A 20,151-nucleotide genomic window follows, 5' to 3' on the forward strand; every position below is an offset into this window, starting at 1 on the left:
AAATCTCAATATCAAACAAAGTAGGTTTTATACAAAATCTGCTAGGAGATAAACTGCATACTACATAACGATGAAAGTATACATTTATCATGAAAATTTAACAATTATACATATATATACATACGCCCTCAATAACATACCATATAAATACTTAGGCAAACACAGATCAATTGAAAAGAGAAGTAGATTCTACTACAACAATAGTTCAAGATCCCAATAGGCCACTTTCAGCATTCAAACACCTAGGGAGGCCAACAAGGAAACAGGATCAAGATCTGTGTCACATCACCAGCAAAGTTTGCCGTTATATCCTTTTGTGGGTCCAGCTTCATTTTCTGGAAGCTGCTTGTTCATGTACTGCTGGGGGCTATGAGCAAGATGGCATCCCATGAAATTTCTGTCAACCACGTTGAAGTATAATTAGTTTGGCTGAAGTAGTTTTTACATTTATCATTGTATGCTTCAACTGTCTCCCAAGGGTTCAAAGAGTGGAATACTAATTACTAGGTGAATGCTACTTGGAGTCTCACTGACCCCTTCAGCATTCATGCTTAAAGTTAAGAGTGATAAGGTGCTATCATATGGAAAATAAATGTTTTGATAGTGGATTATAGAATCCTTTTTTATATATTTTATGTTTTTATGTATTTTACGTTTACGCCTGCATAAAATATGTTTATATGTTTAATGTTAGATCATTGGTTATAGAATCCTTTTATATATTTTATGTTTTCATATATTTTGTTTTGCCTGCATAAATGTTTACATATTTTATATTTATGCCTGCATAAAATATATCTTTATATATTTTTTGTTAGATATTGGATTATGGAATCCTTTTTATATCTTTTATGTTTCTGCCTGCTATGTATTTCATTGGAAGTGGTGCAGTGGTTAGTAGCTGGGCTGCGATTTGCATGGTCAGCAGTAGGAAACCACCCGCAGCTCCGAGGGAGAAAGATAGGCTTTCTCCTCCCGTAAACAGTTACAATCTAAGGGAAAAACAACAACAAAAACATGGACTGCCAAAAAATACACACTATGTCTTTTTTTTTTCCAAAGCTATGTATTTAATTTTCCCCCCCTTTTTTGAAGCAATATGTCTTAAAAGACATTCAGCCAGATCCTCAGTAGAGGAAAGGGATGCCACCGTTCATCTGATGCACTTTGGACCCGTTATCAGAAAAGACCAGTGTGTGGGAGACATCATGGGTGGCATAAAGCAGGGCTACCTAAAAAGAGTTGGACCAACAACAACATAGATTGACACAGTGGCTGCAACAGTGGGCTCAAACATAAGCACAATTGTGAGGATGGCACAGGACTGGGTGGTGTTTGCTTCTGTTGCCCATTGGGTCCTTCTGGGTCAAAACCAACTCCAAGGTACTTAAAACATGTATTTTAAGAATTATTATTCACGTGTATGGAATGTGTACTGGATCGTTAAGTAAAAGTGTATAAATGTTGATTCGCATATGCAACGTCAATTAAACCGCCTGATTCTCTTGGGTGTTCTCTTAGCTCCCTTCAAACAATACATTGCTTATTCTCATTCGCTGTTTCACGTAGACACTGAAGAGTATGTATTGACTAGCCTCCATTGCTCCAGACAAAAAGCTAATATATGGGCAAACACTGACGCTAGCATTTTTTAATCATCTTCAGGAAATTTTGATTTTGTGCCTTAGTAATGATATTTGCTGGGTAATTACTTGATATACCTCTTTTAGCTGTAGTTTCTGTGATTTTTAACACATGACTGGTGAGAACTATCCAAATTCGAGGTATTTGTAGTCCCCAAGAAGAGCTTTGGCTTGCTAATAATGGAAATAAGATCAATGACACCATGTGGTGTCACACATGTAACTTGTCCCCAGATGGGTAAGGAGAGATGACTTCCTGACAAAGACTCACCCACACTCCTTGCACACGTGCCAATGCCACAGTGTGTCCTCTGGTGTATGATGAGCTGTGACTTCCGGATCAAGGCATGCCCACACTCTTTGCACACGTCACCTTTGCCCAGAATGTATCCTCTTCTGGTGGACAACGAGGTTCGACTTCCGGCTAAAGGCTCCCCCACAGTCCTTGCACACATGTGGCTTTTCCCCAGAGTGTATCCTCTGGTGTAGGGTGAGATATGACTTCCGGATGAAGGCGTGCCCACACTCATTGCACACATATGGCTTCTCCCCAGAGTGTGTCCTCTGGTGGAAAAGGAGTGTTGACTTTTGTCTAAAGGCTCGCCCACACTCCTTGCACACATGTGGCTTTTCCCCTGAGTGTGTCATCTGGTGTAAACGGAGTGATAACTTCCAGCTGAAGGTACGCCCACACTCCTTGCACACATATGGCCTTTGTCCAGAATGAACCCGCTGGTGCATGATGAGGTGTGACTTCAAAATAAAGGCTCGCCCACACTCCTTGCACACATGTGGTTTTTCCCCAGAGTGTCTCCTCTGGTGGAGAAGGAGGTATGATTTCTGGCTAAAGGCTCGGTCACACAGCTTGCACATATATGGCTTGTCACCAGAGTGAATTCTTTGGTGTCTAATGAGCTCATAATTCCAGCTGAAGGTTCGTCCACACTCCTTGCACACGTGTGGCTTTTCCCCAGAGTGTGTCCTCCGGTGGGCAAGAAGAGGTGACTGGTGGCGATAGGCACGCCCACACTCATTGCACACATGTGGCTTTTCCCCAGTGTGTCTCCTTTGGTGTATGATGAGATGTGACTTCTGGATGAAGGCTCGCCCACACTCATCGCACACATGGGGCTTTTCCCCAGAGTGTATCCTCTGATGTGTGATGAGATGTGACTTCCGGCTAAAGGCTCGCTCACACTCATGGCACACATGTGGCTTCTCCCCAGAGTGTATTTTCTGATGGTTAAGGAGGTAAGACTTCCAGTTAAAGGTTTGCCCACACTCGTGGCACACATGTGGCTTCTCCCCGGAGTGTGTTCTCTGATGGTTGATGAGGGAAGACTTCCAGCTAAAGGCTCGCCCACACTCCTTGCACACATATGGCTTTTCCACAGTGTGCACGTTCTGGTGTTGGATGACCACTGACTTTTGCTTCATAGCTTGCCCACACTCGTAGCTCACACAGGGCTTCTCCTGGGGGAGGGGCCTTTGGCTTGTGATGTCATTTGACGTCTGGCCACAGTCTAGTCTGTTCTTTCTGTGGTTGACAACGCCAACACTTGAGGTTCCCAATTCCTTCCTGACTTTATCCGTTCTCACAGGTGACCCCCTCTGAGCTGAGCTGGGCTCTATTCCTGCCCCTGGGTGACCTTCTCTAGGGCTTTTTGACCGTCTCTCGTTTGGGCTGGTGGATTCCCCGGATGTCGCTCCACACAAGGGTTTGAAGGCGCTGTCTCTCTCCTGACTCTCAGTGTTTTCCCTCCAGCAGCTCTGACCAGAATCCTGCTGCTCTGCCTGCTTTGGATGTTCTGGGCAGGATCTCCAGGGATGGAAGTGATGCTCGGCACCTGGGCCTGGGGAGCTCGGAAGCAGGAGTTGGCTGAGGACTTGCTGACAGGGGAAAGGCAAAAGGCAGGAGGCACTGTTTTCTGGCTTTGCTTCTGCTGGAGAAAGAAAGTGCTGCATTAGAACTGCCTGGGCGGTCACCCTTCCCACGTGACTCACATCCCCAGACTGACGGAAGTCCCTGGGGAGGACAAATGGATAACGGTAAACGAGTAACTGAAAGGTTAGTGGTCCTGAAAACAGGCCTGGATATAAGATTTCAATAGAGCACAGCTCAGAAAACCCTATGGCGTGGGCCTATTTTGCATATGTGTGGTCCTATCGTGGATCTGAATTGACCCATCAGCAAACAAGAACTATGATATGACACACTGGAAGTTGACCTATATACAGCAAAACTTCTCTCCCAACAATAAATGCTTCATTCTCCAATTTCACTCATGTTCTATTGAAATCCATAAGGGGCCGGGTGACACATGGGTTGGCTCACTCCATTACTTGTAGAATGGCTGGCGCTTGGAAACCACCCAATGCACCCAAGTAGAACGGGGTGGCAGTCTGTTCGGCAAAGGCTCACAACCTGGACACTCCGGTGGGTCGTTCTACTGTGTCAAGGATAACTATGAAACTCCGTCACCTTGATGTCAGTGTGGGGGATGCTCAGGGTAGTTTCTTGCTTTTCTCTCTGGAGGGCCACCTCATGATACCATCAGCTTCATGAGCGATGTGTGAGAAAGGTAGAGAAAGCGGTAGCAGAAAACTTCCCAGGCTCTTCACCAGGGACTCCTTCTCCACCAAGACAATGCTCCCGCTGGTGCCGCTCATTAAACAGGACTCAGGTGGCAGAGTGTCAACGGTGCAGGATGGGGCAGAGTTTCCTTCTGTTGTGCATTGGGTTGTTATGGGTCAGAATGACTCAACACCGCCTAACAACAACCACCTTGTTGGGAAAGCATAAGGCATAAACCACTCTACAGAGGAGGTACACTGGTACAGATAGGAACTGAAAATACAGGGAATCCAGGATGGATGAGCCCTATAGGACCAGTTGTGTGAGTGGCAAAACAGGGAGGGTAAAGGGAGAATGGGTAGGAAAGAGGGAACCGATTTCATGGAACTGTGTGTGACCTCCTCCCTGGGGGGCAGACAACCGATAAGTGGGTGAAGGGAGACGTCGGACAGGGCAAGATATGATTAAGTACCCATTTATAAACTATCAAGGGCTGATGAGGGAGGAGGGAGCGGGGAGGGAGGGGAAAAATGAGGACCTAATGTCGGGGGTTTGGGTGGAGAGAAATTGTTTTGAGAAACGATGTACAAATGCGCTTTACACAATTGATGTGTGTATGGCTTGGGATAACAGTTGTATGAGCCCCTAATAAAATGTTAAAAAAAGAAAAAGAAAAGTCACAAAAGCAAAGCAAAGGCCCTCTTCTTGCCACTGCCGCCATCAGTCAGGATTACACTTACTTCAATTTTCTTAAAGTGCTCAAAAGAATCTCATAAGTGGTGCACTTCAGTGCCTTCTTCGATGCCACAAAGACCTTTTTCACAGTTAAATGGGCACCTGGTCTTTGAGTCTTCTTGTGAGACAGCACCTAATTGGTTCCACACCCTTCCTTCTACCTGGTGTGGCTTTGCATCCATGGCTGCCCACACCTCCTCCACAGTAGAGGAAGTGACAAGCACAAAGCCTCTGGAGCACGTGGGGGTTTGGATCTTTCCAGGAGCACACATTCTGAGAGTATCCCATATTGCTCAAAATGGCTCTGCAGGCTCTCATCTATTGTTTCAAAGCTCAGCTCTCTGACGAAGGTCTCCACTGCTCTTTGGGCTCTTTAGGAGACTCTGACTTTGACATGACAGCCCTGAAGTTTGGGGAACAATCCTAAAGATGCTTCCTCCACCACGTCCACAGACAGAAAGTGGTCTTCCAAAATTCTATCGTGCAATCTAAAGCATCACTTCTATTGCCATACTCTATATATTACTTGAGTATAAGCTGACCCAAAGATCAGCCGAGGCACCTAATTTTACTACTAAAACTGCATTAAAAAATGTGCTGAAAAACTCGGCTTATACACAAGTATATACGGTTTTAAATAATTTTATTGGGGGCTCTTCCAGCATTCCATACATCAATTGTATCAAGCATATTTGTACATATGTTGCCATCATCGTTTTCTAAACATTTAGTACTATTTGAGCCCTTGGTATCAGCTCCTCTTTTTCCCCACTCCCCACCTCGTGACCCCTTGATAAATTATTGTTTCCATATCTTATACTGACCACTGTCTCCCTTCACCCACATTTATGTTGTTCATCCCCATGGGGTGGCAGGGATTCTGTGTCAATCATTGAGATCAGTTCTCCCTTCCTCCCGTCCTCCCCCCACTACACTCCTGGAATCGCTATTCCCACTTCCGTTCCTGAGAAGTTTATCTGACCTGGATTCCATGTATTTTGAGTTTTTATCTGTACCAGTGTACATGCTCTGGTCCAGTCAGACTTGAAAGGCAGGACTGGGGTCATGATAGAGGGGAGTGAGGAAGCCTCAAAGAAACAGAGGAAGATTGTTTCATCAGTGCTATACTGCACCCTCATTGACTCATCCTTTCCTTGTGACCCTTCTGTGAGGGGATGTCCAATTGTCTACAGATGGGTTTTGGGTCTCTGCTTCTACCCCCCTCATTCTCAACTTTTTTTGCTTTTAATGTTTTGGGTCTTCTGGTGCCTGTTACCTGCTTCCACCCACACCTCATGATTGCACAGGCTGGTGTGCTTCTTCCCTGGGGGCTTGTTGCTTCTCTGCTGATGCCATACTTTTCTAATGACTGTCCCTCTTGGTTTCCAACTATTTCATTCCAATTGCCAATAATTATCAAAGCATCTGGACTGCGTGTTTCATCAACTTCAGATTGAAGGCATTAAAGAACTCAATGTCTTTATCAAGCGCTTTAGTGGTTGAGGCATCACTCTGAGTAGAGATTTTTGATCTTTCCTGGATGCGGACATATCTCATAACAGCATTTAAGATACATCTTGCGATGTCTTTTTTGACTACAAATGTGACACCATTTCTCATGAATTGGTCATTACTGGCACAGGAAATCTTAGGGCTGGTCAAGTCCAAGTGAGCAATACCCGTCCATTTCACCTCCCTAACGCTTAAGATAATGATCTTTATGCTTTCCATTTTTGACAACTTCCAGCTTTCCGAGATTCACACTTTGCACACCCATGATTCAAGTATTAACAGATATTCGCAGCTGTTTCCTCTGAAACCTCTCAGGCCCTCTGGAAATAAAGTCCAGATGTCTCTCCTCCATCTATGTCATTTGGGGGGGGTGGGGGTGTCATTCCACTTTGCGTCCATGTGGCTTGTCTTCTGCTATGTCTCCCAGGCAGTAGCAGAGAGAGAGGTGTCTTCTGCCTCCAAGGAGGAAGTCCCAGATTTCCTAGAGGTCATGCCCACAGAAGTCTCATTGGCTATTTCCAGATTGACAGCCTAGACTCCACCTCTACACTTCTAATCCTTAAATTGACATCAGATTAGGTGACTACCACAGGAGGGTCTCTTCCTGGTATGGCCAAATCTTAAACTGTCCATGTATGGAAGCAGCTGACTTCTGCTGATGGATTGGGATCCTGCCTCTGGGTCACTGATCTACTCTATTGCCAGCTGGTCCTACGAGCCATCAGAGAAGTGCTGACCTTGGACTGACTCTGCTGACCTCAAATTCATTCAGCTCAGCATCCACCAGCCTGAGGCCTTCTTGAGTCTTCCCACTCTCCCTTCATGAGTCCATATAGCAAGAATCAAGAGCGGTCTTTAGCTTACTTCTGCCCTCCAAATTTGAACCAGCCTGAATTGATAGGCTTCAACTGGGTGAGCCGTTTCTTGATATAACTGCGTTTAATAGACATACACATTCAAGAGTCCCTGGTTCTGCTTCTCCTGAGGAGCCACCCTAACACAGCACACACACAAAAGGAATAAAGCATCAAAACACAACAGCAAACTGTAGTCATGGAAAAGGACCAAGACAGTGTGAGGCATGTTTACATAACAGCATAAATAAGTTGCTTCTAATCAATAATTGCAATGGATGTCAATGAGCTGAATGCTCCAATGGAAAGACTGAGTATTGGAATGCGTTTGAAAACATGATCTGGGGACTCAGGGAAGATGGTGGCCAGATAGGTAGCTCACATCTAGAGCTCCGTGGAAATCGGTCCGGCTGGACCAGAGGATGTGCACTGGAAACACAGAGAATCCAGGACAGATGATCCCTTCAGGACCAGTGGTGAGAGTGGCGATACCAGGAGAGTGGGGGAGAAAGGGGGAACAGATTATAAGGATCTACATATGACTCCTCTTCCCAACAGCAGAGGAGTCAGTGAAGGGAGAACGTCGGACAGTGTAAGATATGACAACAACAAAAATGTGTGGATTGTCAGGGGTTCATGAGGTAGGGGGGCACAGGGAGGGAGGGAAAAAAATGAGGAGCTGATGCCAGGGGCTCAGGTGGAAAGCAAATGTTTTGAGACTGATGAGGGACACAAATGTACAAATGTGCTTGACACAATGGATGGATGTATGGATTGTAATAAGAGTTGTACAAGCTCCCAATAAAATTATTTTTTAAATTTAATTAATAAAAAAAAGAAAAGAACACATGATCTGACTCTGCAATTTCTCTGAGACATTCCTTACTCCCAAGGACAGAAATACGTTGAATGGAAAAGAATGGATAAAATAGCCCATGTACACATCACAACCAAAAGAGAACTGGGAAAAAAATCTCTGTATCAAATAAAGTAGGTTTTAATACAAAATCTGTTAGGAGATAAACATACTATATAATGATGAAAGGACAAATTTATCAAGAAAATTGAACAGTCATAATATACATGCCCTCAATAACACAGCACATAAATACTTAGGCAAACACTGATCCATTGAAGGAAGAGATTCTACTATAAAAATAGTTCAAGATCCCACAAGACCACTTTCAGCATTCGAACATCTCGAGAGAAGGTCAATAAGGAAACATAGGATCAAGATCGATGTTACATCATAGGCAATATTTGTTCTGTTCTACATCCTCTTCTGGATCCAGCTTGATTTTCCAGGAGCAGTTTATTTTATGTGTTGCTGTGTCTTATGAGCAGCATCTCTTGACATTTCTGTCAGCCACGTTGAAGTATAATCAATTTTGCTGAAGTAAGTTTTACATTTATCACTGTAAGCATCAAGTGTTTCCCAAGGGTTCAAGGAGAGTGGAATATTAATTACTAGTGGAATGCTACTTGGAGTCACATGGACCCCTTCAGTTTTCATGTTTAACGTGAGAATGATAAGGTGCTATCATATGGAAAGTAAATATTCAGGTAACACATTTTAGAATCTGAGTTAGTTAATTGTGCCAGCCTGGCCGATAATCACATGTGGGGCTAATTGAAAGGCGGAGGGATAAATGGGTGGTGAGCCTCGCCTTTCTAGTTGTCGGGTCTCTTGCTTTGTGATGGTTGCACCAGGGTGCAGCTGCCTTAGCAGTTCCCTGCTTCAGCTTGCAAGATTGACTTCCTACAAGACATCCCCAAGGAGAAGCTACATGGACCTATCCCGATGCAGCCCTGGGTGCTGGAGCAGCCGTGTGGAGACCCTGCTAGTGCTGAGATGCTTACTCGTTCACTGACTCAGCTTTCCTCCTGCAGTCAGCATCATTGCCTCTGTTTCGTGAGGTGGAGGACTTTGTGGACTGGTGTTGGGGTAATGGGTTAATGTTGGACTTGTGGGCTTGGGCAGCATTGGGTTGGGATGTTTTCGTGATGCACATTTTCTTTACATAAAACTCTCTCTTATACATGAGTTGCTGTGGATTTGTTTCTCCAAAGTACCTAGACTAATACAGAATCCTTTTAGTATATTCTATGTTGTTTTGTGGCCTGCTATGTATTTCATTGAACGTGGTAATAGTTGGGCTGAGATTTGCAGGGTCGGCAGCAGGAAACCAGCAGCAGTTCCAAGGGAGCAAGACAAGGTTGTCTACTCCCATAAATAGTTCCAATCCCGGGGAGGGAGGAGGGGAGGAGAAAAAAATTAAAATGAGGAGCTGATTCCAGGAGCCCAAAGCGAGAGTTTTGAGAATGATGAGGGCAATGTATAAGTGTGCTTTTACACACTTGATGTATGTGTGGATTGTGATAAGAGTTGTATGAGCCCTAATAAAATGATTTAAAAAAAAGAAACCAGAAACAGGTGGGAGGGGGAAAAAGAGGAGTTGATCCCAAGGGCTCAATAGAAAGTAAATGTCTAGAAACAAACGATGGCAACGTATGTACAAATATGTCGGATATAATTAATGGATGGATTGTAGCAAGAGTTGTAAGAATACCCAATAAAATTATCTAAAAAATAAAACAAACAGCAACAACAAAAATCCAGTTACAATCTCAGGGGGGGAAATACAAAACATGGGCTGGCAAAAGAATATACAAAACGTCTGGGAAGAAGTTCAGCAGATCCTCATTAGAGGCATGAGATGCTAGATTTCATCTCACGCACTTTGGACACGTTATCAGGAAATACCAGTGGGTGGAGGACGTCACAGATGGTTAAATGGACCCATCCTAGCACAGAACGGACACAGTGGCTACAGCAGTGGGCTCAAACATGAGAACAATGGTGAGAATGGGACAAGCCTGGGCGGTGTTTCCTTCTGTTGTCCATAGGTTCCTTAGGAGTCAAAACCAACTCCAAGGTACTTAAAACATGTATTCTAAGAATTCTTGTTCACGTGCATTCAATGTGTGCTTAAGGTTGTTAAAGAAAAGTGTATACATGTTGATTCACATATGAAACATAGGCAACGCCTATTAAACTGCCTGATATTCTTGTTCTCTTAGCTCCCTTCAAATAGTAAATTGCTTCTTCTCATTCTTTGTTCCACGTAGACACTTAACAGTACGTATTGAATAGCCTCCATTGCGCCAGACTAAAAGCTAATATATGGGCTAACACTGCCGCTAGCATTTTGTAAATCATCTTCGGGAACTTTTTGCTTTTGTGCATTAGTAATGATATTTGCTGGGTAGTTAACCACTTGATATGGCTCTTTTAGCTGTCGTCTATGGGATTTTTAACAAATGACTGGCTAGGACTATGCAAATGTCAAGTATATGTAGCCTCCTAGAAGGGTTGTAGCTTGTTGCTAATAATGGAAAAAAGGTAAATGACGCCTTGTGGCTTCACACATGTAGCTTGCTCCCAGATGGAGGAGAGAGGACTTCCGGACAAAGACTCACCCACACTAATTGCACATGTGTGGTTTTCCCAAAGTGTGTGTCCTCTGGTGCAAAAGGAGAGACGACTTACCACTGAAAGTCCGCACACACTCCTTGCCCACAGGTGGCCTTTGTCCAGAGTGGGTCCGCTGGTGTATGATCAGCAGTGACTTCAAAATGAAGGCCCGCCCACACTCACTGCACACATGTGGCTTCTCCCCAGAGTGTCTCCTCTGGTGGACAAGGAGGCTTGACTTCCAGCTAAAGGCTCGTCCACATTGCTTGCACAGGTGTGGCTTTTCCCCACAGTGTGTCCTCTGGTGGTCAAGAAGGGGTGACTTCTGGCTAAAGGCTCGCCCACAGTCATCGCACACATGCGGCTTCTCCCCAGAGTGTCTCCGCTGGTGTATGATGAGATGTGACTTCTGGATAAACGCGTGTCCACACTCATCACACACATGGGGCTTTTCCCCAGAGTGTATCCTCTGATGTGTGATGAGATGTGACTTCCGGCTGAAGGCTCGCCCACACTCATTGCACACATGGGGCTTTTGCCCTGAGTGCATCCGCTGGTGTATGATTAGTTGTGACTTTTGGCTAAAGGCTCGCCCACACTCAGTGCACACATGTGGCTTCTCCCCAGAGTGTCTCCTCTGGTGGACAAGGAGGTTTGACTTCTGGCTGAAGGCTCGTTCACACACCTCGCACATATATGGCTTGTCACCAGAGTGGATTCTTTGGTGTGTGATTAAATCTGACTTATGGCTAAAGGCCCGCGCACACTCGTTGCACACATGGGGCTTTTCCCCAGAGTGTCTCCTCTGGTGGACAAGGAGGTTTGACTTCTGGCTAAAGGCTCGTTCACACACCTTGCACACATAGGCCTTGGCACCTGAGTGGGTTCTTTGGTGTTTGATTAGATCTGACTTTTGGCTAAAGGCCCGCGCACATTCCTTGCACACGTGTGTCTTTTGCTCGGAGTGTGTTCTCTGATGGCGCAGGAGGGAAGACTTCCAGCTAAAGGCTCGGCCACACTCTTTGCACACATGTGGCTTTTCCCCAGAATGTAGCCTCTCGTGGACAAGGAGGGATGACTGCCGGCTGAAAGCTCGCCCACACTCGTAGCACACACAGGGCTTCTCCTGGGGGAGGGGCCTTTGGCTTGTGATGTCATTTGACGTCTGGTCACAGTCTGCTCTGTTCTTTCTGTGGTTGACAACACCAACACTTGAGGTTCCCAATTCCTTCCTGACTTTATCCGTTCTCACAGGCGACCCCCTCTGAGCTGAGCTGGGCTCTATTCCTGCCCCTGGGTGACCTTCTCTAGGGCTTTTTGACCGTCTCTCGTTTGGGCTGGAGGATTCCCCGGATGTCGCTACACACAAGGGTTTGAAGGCGCTGTCTCTCTCCTGACTCTCAGTGTTTTCCCTCCAGCAGCTCTGACCAGAATCCTGCTGCTCTGGCTGCTTCGGATGTTCTGGGCAGGATCTCCAGGGATGGAAGTGATGCTCGGCACCTGGGTCTGGGGAGCTCGGAAGCAGTAGTTGGCTGAGGACGTGCTGACAGGGGAAAGGCAAAAGGCAGGAGGCACTGTTTTCTGGCTTTGCTTCTGCTGAAGAAAGAAGGTGCTCCATTAGAACAGCCATGAGGGGTCCTGCCTTGGCGGTCACCCTTCCCACGTGACTCACATCCCCAGATGGACGGAAGCCCCTGGGTAAGGCATGAGGTTAATGGCCGTAGCAGAAAATTTCCCAGGTTCTTCACCAGGGACTCCTTCTCCACCAAGACAATGCTCCCGCTGGTGCCGCTCATTAAACAGGATTCAGGTGGACAGAGTGTCAATGGTGCAGGATGGGGCAGAGTTTCCTTCTGTGGCACACTGGGTCGCTATGGGTCAGAAATGGCTCAATGCCATGTAATAACCACCACATCGATGGGAAACCATAAGGCAGAAACCTTACAGTTCAAATTCACCTTCTTTTGACTAAATACAGCATGTAACCATTAAAGAAATGTTTTTAAAGTTTTTTTACACTCCCCGCCCTCCGCCCCGCCCTTTACTACTGCGAAAAACATGACATTGACAAAGTTACCTGTGGAAGATCCTAAGTTTAAGTATGGCCTGAATGCCTGTTATTCAGGCTCACCTAAGGAGGGCTTAGGCTAAGAAATAATATTTATACAATGTATCAGTTAAATCCCAACAAATGAAGTCCCCTCATAGATAACGCTTAAACTTTGTACTTTGTCTCTTTGTACATGAAGCAAAGGCAAGTCAAAACAGGTGCTGGTAGCATCGCCTCACTTACCTGTTCTCCGTGTCTACAAAGTGAGCTGGTGCATAAGAACAAAAAAACCCAATAGCGCTCACAATAATAAATGAGGTGGCACCAGTTCAAATGCATAGCCACTCAGGTGCTACATAATTGAATTGCTCTATCGGGATGTTATGCTGTTTATTTATTTTCTATTACTTGACCCACAGCGTTTGATGGGCACATAGTACCACACTTCTTCAGTGCCGCCACTGGGCGGGGTTTGATTCACCAACCTATACTACATAGTGGAAGGCAACTGTTAGCCTCCCTAGGAACCTTTGACAGAGAGCAAAGCACATTCACCTGTTGCCGTCCACTAGAGTATATCCCACTGGCCGAGAACGAGGTGAACAAGCTACACAGACCACCACTGTGAAAGGCTGGGGCTCTCAGATAATTCTGGAACCCTGACTTTTAGAGGAAAGGAGACAACAACCAACAGACCAGGCACCTTTGGAGCTCCTGCAGCCCCACCACCTGGGCAAACGACCCTACCAATGCTTGTTCCACCTGATCACCAATAGTCTGGTAGTTACATAATCTGTTGTCAATTTGAGACTTAGAGTGAAGCCTAGGCTGTCAATCAGGTCACAGCCTGATGACCTCATTTGGAGGCGCTAAGGAGATACATAGTTCACTGGAGGCAGGACATACACACTCTCCCTGGCAAAACAGTCCTGACCACGAACTTGATGCAGTTAGAGCCCTGGAGCTGGAGGAGCCACATAGAGACCCACGCCAGCACTAAGATGCTTTCACTGCCACTGGATGCACAAGACTTGCCGCCCACTGACCTGTGACCTTCCTGCATTTGGCATCATGGCATGTGTCGCCTGAGTTTGAAGAGGAATTTAAAGATTGGTATCGGACATATGGGTTAATATCAGACTTATGGACTTGATCTGGACTGGGCTGGGAGGTTTTCTTAATATACAATTACTCTTCATATAAAGCTCTTTCTTACACACATAAGAGTGTCTTTGGATTTGTTTCTCTATTCAACTGGACTGACACAAATAGTCACCGCCAACATCAGCCAGACCCGCACTTAGCTGAGCTGCAGGAACACAGACCTGCACATACGCTCACGTTCTCTATCACAACGTCTGGGTACTGAGTATCTAGGAACACAGCAACACACAACCATCAGTTACATACATGTACACCGCCACCACAATGCCCATGACACATCAGAGAGTTTCCATTGACGCAGAAACAAAACAGAGTCGCTCAAACAGGAGACCAAAACACAGAGCCAAACATGCTTTCTGAGGAAGAAATACGAACGGAATTCCCTGTGAAGGAATTCAGAAGAAGTGTAGTTAGACAACTTCAACAGTTTTATAGAGACGAAAGAAAAAACTAAGGCACAGAAATAACTTCCTAAGAATGTGGGACAGTAGAACAAGAACAAAAAGACAAAACAAACCAAACATGGAAACCACACAAGAAAAGCGATTAAAACAGAAGATTGATGCTCTTTCAAAGAAGAGACGATACGTCGAAAGGACAAAGGAGAAGAACGGACTCAATGGAAGGTTGAAGCAGCTTAGAGATAACTTTTGAATTTACTGAAAGATCAGAAAACCAGAAACAACAAATCTGAGGAAAGCTTAAGATTACATGGGAGACCACCAAAAGGAATAACTGAGATGGGATCAGAAATCCAAAACAGGAAGAGGTTTTTAACCTTGGGAAACAAACAAACAAGAAAGCTATAGCAGAAGCAATATTGGGGGGTGGGGGGAATCTTCCAAAATTTATGAAAGACAAGAAAATAAGCATTTAAGTAACTGAATGGAACAATGAACAGGACAGACGCCTGCATAAATATATTTATTTAATGTGGCTTTTCGAGCCATCATCCTTGTACTTATCATTGATGACCCCTCCCCCGAGGGTCTAAATAAGAGAAGGTGGGGCAGACACTGAGAGGATTCAGTGGGGAGGGCTGGTTAACAGGATCCACCGTGATGGCCATCCTGCTGCACATAAGATGAGCTCTCAGAGGCTGCATGGGGGATCTTACTACCAGCAAGTCAGGAGCAGAGCTTGTCCTGGGACGTGCACCGCCTTGACCCAGAAGACAGCTGTGACCGCAGAGGGAGGAAGAGCAGCATCGACAGCAACACAAGCAGAGTCTCAACCTGAGACACAGTGGTGGACTTCTCAGCCCACAGAGCAAGTAAAGCCCAGGGATTTGGGGCAGGAGGCTGCCTGGAGAAATGGGGTGCCTCTGGGTCCTTAACTGGAGAAGGGCAGCTGCATTTGTTAACCCCCAGAGAAGGAGCTGAGCTCCTTGGGGTTGAGGCTTATAGCAGAATGACATGCCTTTCAGCTTTGATAAGCATCCGTGAAAGAACTGTGTCACACATCCCAACTGAACAACTAGATCCTGCGCATTTCTCCCCTGCATGGCTACCTGTTGACTTTGTTAAGAAACCCTTTAATCATGAAGTAGAAAAAATGCAAAAACAAATCGGCTGTGCCCACAGCAGTCCTGAAGGACAGTGAAGAATGTACCACGTGGAGTCCAAGACTGCACATCTTGATGGAGGTAGATTCTCACATTCCCCCCCAACCCCGCCTCCAAGCTATGTGGGGATTCAAAGCTCAATCTTTCAATGAACTGCTGAGTGTTAGCAATTATGCCACCAGGACTCCTGGGGCACACAGTAGGTGGCCAAAAAAATCTACAGAATTAAAGAAGGGAAAGAAGAGAGGCACATCCTCACCCAAGGAAAGCAGATTCCCGTAAATCTCCAGCATCACCTCCTTGTACAGATCCTTCTGCTCAGAGCTCAGTCTCCTCCACTCGGACTTTGTGAAGACAATGGTGACGTCCTCCAACGTCACAGGTTCCTAAAATGAATCAGTGAACACAGAATCTACATCACCTTTGCCAATAAGGGGAGCTAAACAGATGTCCCTGGATAGTCAATATCTAAAGAATTTCACCTAAGCCTTTTAGACAACATGGTTGTCCACGGTATGTTCTTGTTGACGTGGCTGGATTCATGGCATTGGGACAAATCTATAGGGACCATCAGTGATGCACAAAATACATCCTGGAGTTGGAATGTTTGTGTAAGGTCACTAGGGAATTAATTTGTGAACGAATAGGACAAGATTAAAAATTTACAACTCCCCCACACCCAGGGTGATGAACCACAGAAACATGGGTGAAGGGAGACCGTGGACGGCATAAGATATGAAAATAATAATTTATAATTTATCAAGGGTTCATGAGGGTGAGGGGGGGGGTTTTAAAAATTGAGGAGGTGATACCAGAGGTTGAAGTAGAAAGAAACTGTTTTGAAAAAGATGATGGCAACATATGGACAAATGTCTTTGACACAATGGATGTATGGATTGTTATAAGACCTGTAAGAGCCCCCGATAAAATGATTAAAAAAGGAAAGAAAGAAAACCAAGCCAACAAAAAATGTACAATTCATTGCCATATTCAATTTCCCCTCATAGCTACCCTTCAGGGCAGGGTAGAACTTCCAATCAGGTGTTCCAAGACTATCAATACGGACTGGAGTAGAAAGTCTCATCACTCTCTGGCACAACCACTGCTGGATTCGAAATGCTGACCTTGTGGTTCACATCACAAAGTATGGCATGTGGCAGCACACAGGCTCTTGCTGAGAGCATTAGGCAATAGTTCGATTAATGCCTTTGAGAATTCATAAAGGAGGGATTCAAGTGTGAGGGCATATGGAGTGGGCTAGAAATGAACAGAAGGCATCCTAGAGCCAGGACCTGTGCTAAGTATTAAGAAATAGTGAGGAGTTCCAGGAGAAGATGGAAGGAAAGTTCAATGAGAGAGAAATGTGGAATTGAACAGTTGGGTCTGGAAGGAGCTCTGCTGAAAAGTTTAGGAAACTGACTGGGATCTGTCAATCCGTAATCTTGGTCTACGAATTGTAATGATCTTTCCATATCAAGTCCTCGACATGACACCACCTAGTGCGGTATCACATATAACAGGAAACATATTACCGAAGAGCAGACACATTCCACATAAAGGACATTTGCAGACAGTGATATCACCATCATTGGAGTCACCGAGGGAGGACACATAAGATATCATTTCTCCACTCCACTCCTGTGAGGCCAGACAGCAGGAAACTGCACACCTGGCCGGGTGCAGAGGAAGGCAGCACGACCCCTTGAGCTGCCCACGGCTCCTTAGGTCTCCCGTTGGCTAAGGCTGAAAGGTTCTTCTCAGTCTAATGGCAAATCTATGACTCACTGGTGTGCAGCCTGCAAGGCTGTCTGTGATGTGTGTATCCGTGGGGGAGACAGGTTACTGTTGCAATCACACATTTTGTTATCACCCCTCCAAAAGGGGACTGGGTGTGGTCTGCACTCGTTCATTCATCCACAGCTGCTATTGTACGCAGACGACGTTATCCACAGAAATAACAAGAAGCAATTGAACCAAGGCTGTCTGATCCATGCAGACGCATGGTGTTCCCATGATACAGAGGAGATTCAGAAGCTGTCAAACTTTCGGAAGCAGGTGTCGTCTTTCGCTTGTACAGCTGATGGGCAGCTCAAACGGGTGCTTCACCGACCTCATGCTTGGCCATATGAAAAATCCAAAAAACAGACACTTCCACCTAGTCAGTCCTGACTCACAGCGACACCACTGTGGGTTTCTGAGACTCTTAACTGTTTACGAAGCAGAAAATACAGTCTTTCTCCCTCGAATCTGCTGGTGGTTTCAAACTGAACCATGCAGATCACAGGCCAACAAGCAACACCACCACCTCTAGGGCTCTAGGGCAAGGTAAAAGGTCAATTAAATAAAAATTATAAAACCCTTGACATGACAGAATGAGTACATGGTTGTAAAATTGGAATCAAACTTAACCATTGAAAGGATGGTGCAAGTCTGGGCAGTAGCTCTATCTGTTATCCACGGGGTCCCCAATGGGTTGGAGACAACTCCAGGGGAACTAACCTCAACAACAGAAAGAGTTCCAACTCACCGGGATTTGGGGCTTCTCCTTTTCCTCCTGGGGATAGTCTGGAAACTGAGAAGACAAACCTGCAAGAAAAAAACAAAACAACAGAAGATGTGAGGGAGGACACCAGCCACAACGATCCCAGAGTAGCTTCTCCAACGTGAGAGGGAAAAAAGAAGCCATTGTGCCCCATACAGTCAACCTGACGGAGGAGCTTTGGTCCCCCTCTCCCCCTCCGCAGACCCTCAACCACTCTCACCTGTTCCCTTATATCTCTGAGTCCGTTGTTCCATGGTTTCCACGCCTTCTCTGTGCTTTGAGGAGAAAATCTTTGCTCTTCCTGGACAGAACGGAACAGCAATGCAATACTCTACATCCAGTCCAGTGACTGCCTTAAAATCCTGTCCCTTGGAATGGATTTTATATCCAGCAGCATCTCTGTTGCCTGGGGTAGTTTCTTCACACCTCACGGATCAAACTTCCTCGTTTTCCACTCATCTATGGAATGGAAACGAACGTGAGACTGTTGGATCCTGTGTGTGCTCTATACTCCGGCCTCTTCAGCAGCAACCCCATCCTCACACGCTCCTCAACCGTCATGCACAGAGGCTGAGGACAGACAGGGGCTCTGGAGTTTCCACCTTGATTCCTTTCTAATCTGGAAGCCTTCCGATCTGGTTCCCTGACACGCTCTTCTTTACCTGCCAAACTTGACTGTGCTGGTAGGTCCCTACATCTCAGGCTCCATTTCCAGGTTCCAGATCAGCTTCTGCGATCTGAGCCAAAGAGAACACAGAGTACAGCTCAATGCCTTTGGAGAAAGAGACTCGGAAACGCCCCACAGACAGTCAGGTCATGAAGCAGCCAGCCTGGGCCCATACTTCCACTGTGATCAACTCCTCGTGTCCCTATACTTGGAGACGTTTGTAGGTTTGAATTGAGCCACTCAAAGTCACTATGACTTCTGCAAAGATAACCTGTTAGTGTGAGCTTGTGTATGTCACCTGACCGGAAACAGTCCTCCACTCATTTGCTGTTGGAAGGTGGTGTGAGAAGGCAATGCCACCTTCAGAATGGTCTCAGCTGGATTAGCCCAAACATCATCTCACTCCACCTACTGGCTGGTGTGAGCTCCAGTGTGAGTCCACTGAACTTCAGATATGCAGAAGAGAAGAGCTCCTACATTTTTCAAGTCTGCGATCTCTCAGGAGCTGAATGCCAGGCTTACCTTTCAAGCCACCTCTGGGTAGGTTTGAACTAACAAACTTTCAGCAAGTTAGTGAGCTTAACTGTGTGCACTTCCAGGGGAGTCCACATTTCTGCCTAAATATGAAGACACTCGGGCCCTGTCAAGTCAATTCCAACTCACAGCATTAGATCATACATCGGGGTCCTATAGATGTTCCCACTTATAGTGAAACCCTCCACTGTGATCACGCCAAGCATTCCAAAAAAAAGAAAGCAGACCATCAAGTTTACATACGTGTGAACTGATTAAAAGAAAGACAAGGCCTGGGTTACTCTTTCTTCATAGGCTTTCTTCCTTGGTTGGGGAAATAACGCGCTGAGAAAATTACACGAAGCCAGGAAGCAGGCAATATATGGAGAAAGCACTGGTTGTGGAAACAACGCCTTGAGGGGAGAGTAGCAGACACTTACAGGAGCAGGACAATGTGACCTTGTAAAGTCACTCTTGAGATCCGTTAAGTCTATGCCTCAGCTCTTGCCCAGACCACAAACTCCACCCTCCTGAAAGACCAAGATGAACTTGTTTAGGAGACATGCACACGGACATTTGTGACAACCGAGACTCCTCAAAGGGCCGTGGCAGCACTAACCTGGGATTCAAACCAAGAATAAAGGAACTGTGCACATGCTAAGTATACCAAAATCTCTAGCTAAACACTCTGTTCTTGATTTTCAGACTCCAACTTGGCTCAATCCTGTACACAGGTCCAAGGCTGGGGGGCGGGGGTGAGGGAAGGGTCAGGAAAGAACTTCTAAAACTGTTGAGGTTGGACGTGGTCACTGTTACTGCCAAGGAAAAGACCAGGTACATTCCAGAAATTTGAAGTT

At 45.8% G+C, this 20,151-nt stretch overlaps 1 protein-coding gene across 1 annotated transcript; it reads right to left on the minus strand.

Annotated features, from left to right (window-relative positions):
- Positions 1–1,360: 1,360 nt before the first annotated feature.
- LOC101639131 (zinc finger protein 268-like) lies at positions 1,361–18,619 on the minus strand. The gene is given in 6 exon segments (XM_045292277.1): positions 1,361–2,015; positions 2,017–3,586; positions 10,870–12,390; positions 15,832–15,958; positions 18,100–18,158; positions 18,335–18,619. Coding segments are annotated over 6 exon segments (3,600 nt in total). The 5' UTR covers positions 18,369–18,619; the 3' UTR covers positions 1,361–1,726.
- Positions 18,620–20,151: the final 1,532 nt, after the last annotated feature.

The sequence above is a fragment of the Echinops telfairi genome, unplaced genomic scaffold, assembly GCF_000313985.2.
Source record: "Echinops telfairi isolate 266 unplaced genomic scaffold, ASM31398v2 ScPeMD7_655;HRSCAF=1070, whole genome shotgun sequence".
In the NCBI taxonomy this organism is placed as follows: Eukaryota; Metazoa; Chordata; class Mammalia; order Afrosoricida; family Tenrecidae; genus Echinops; species Echinops telfairi.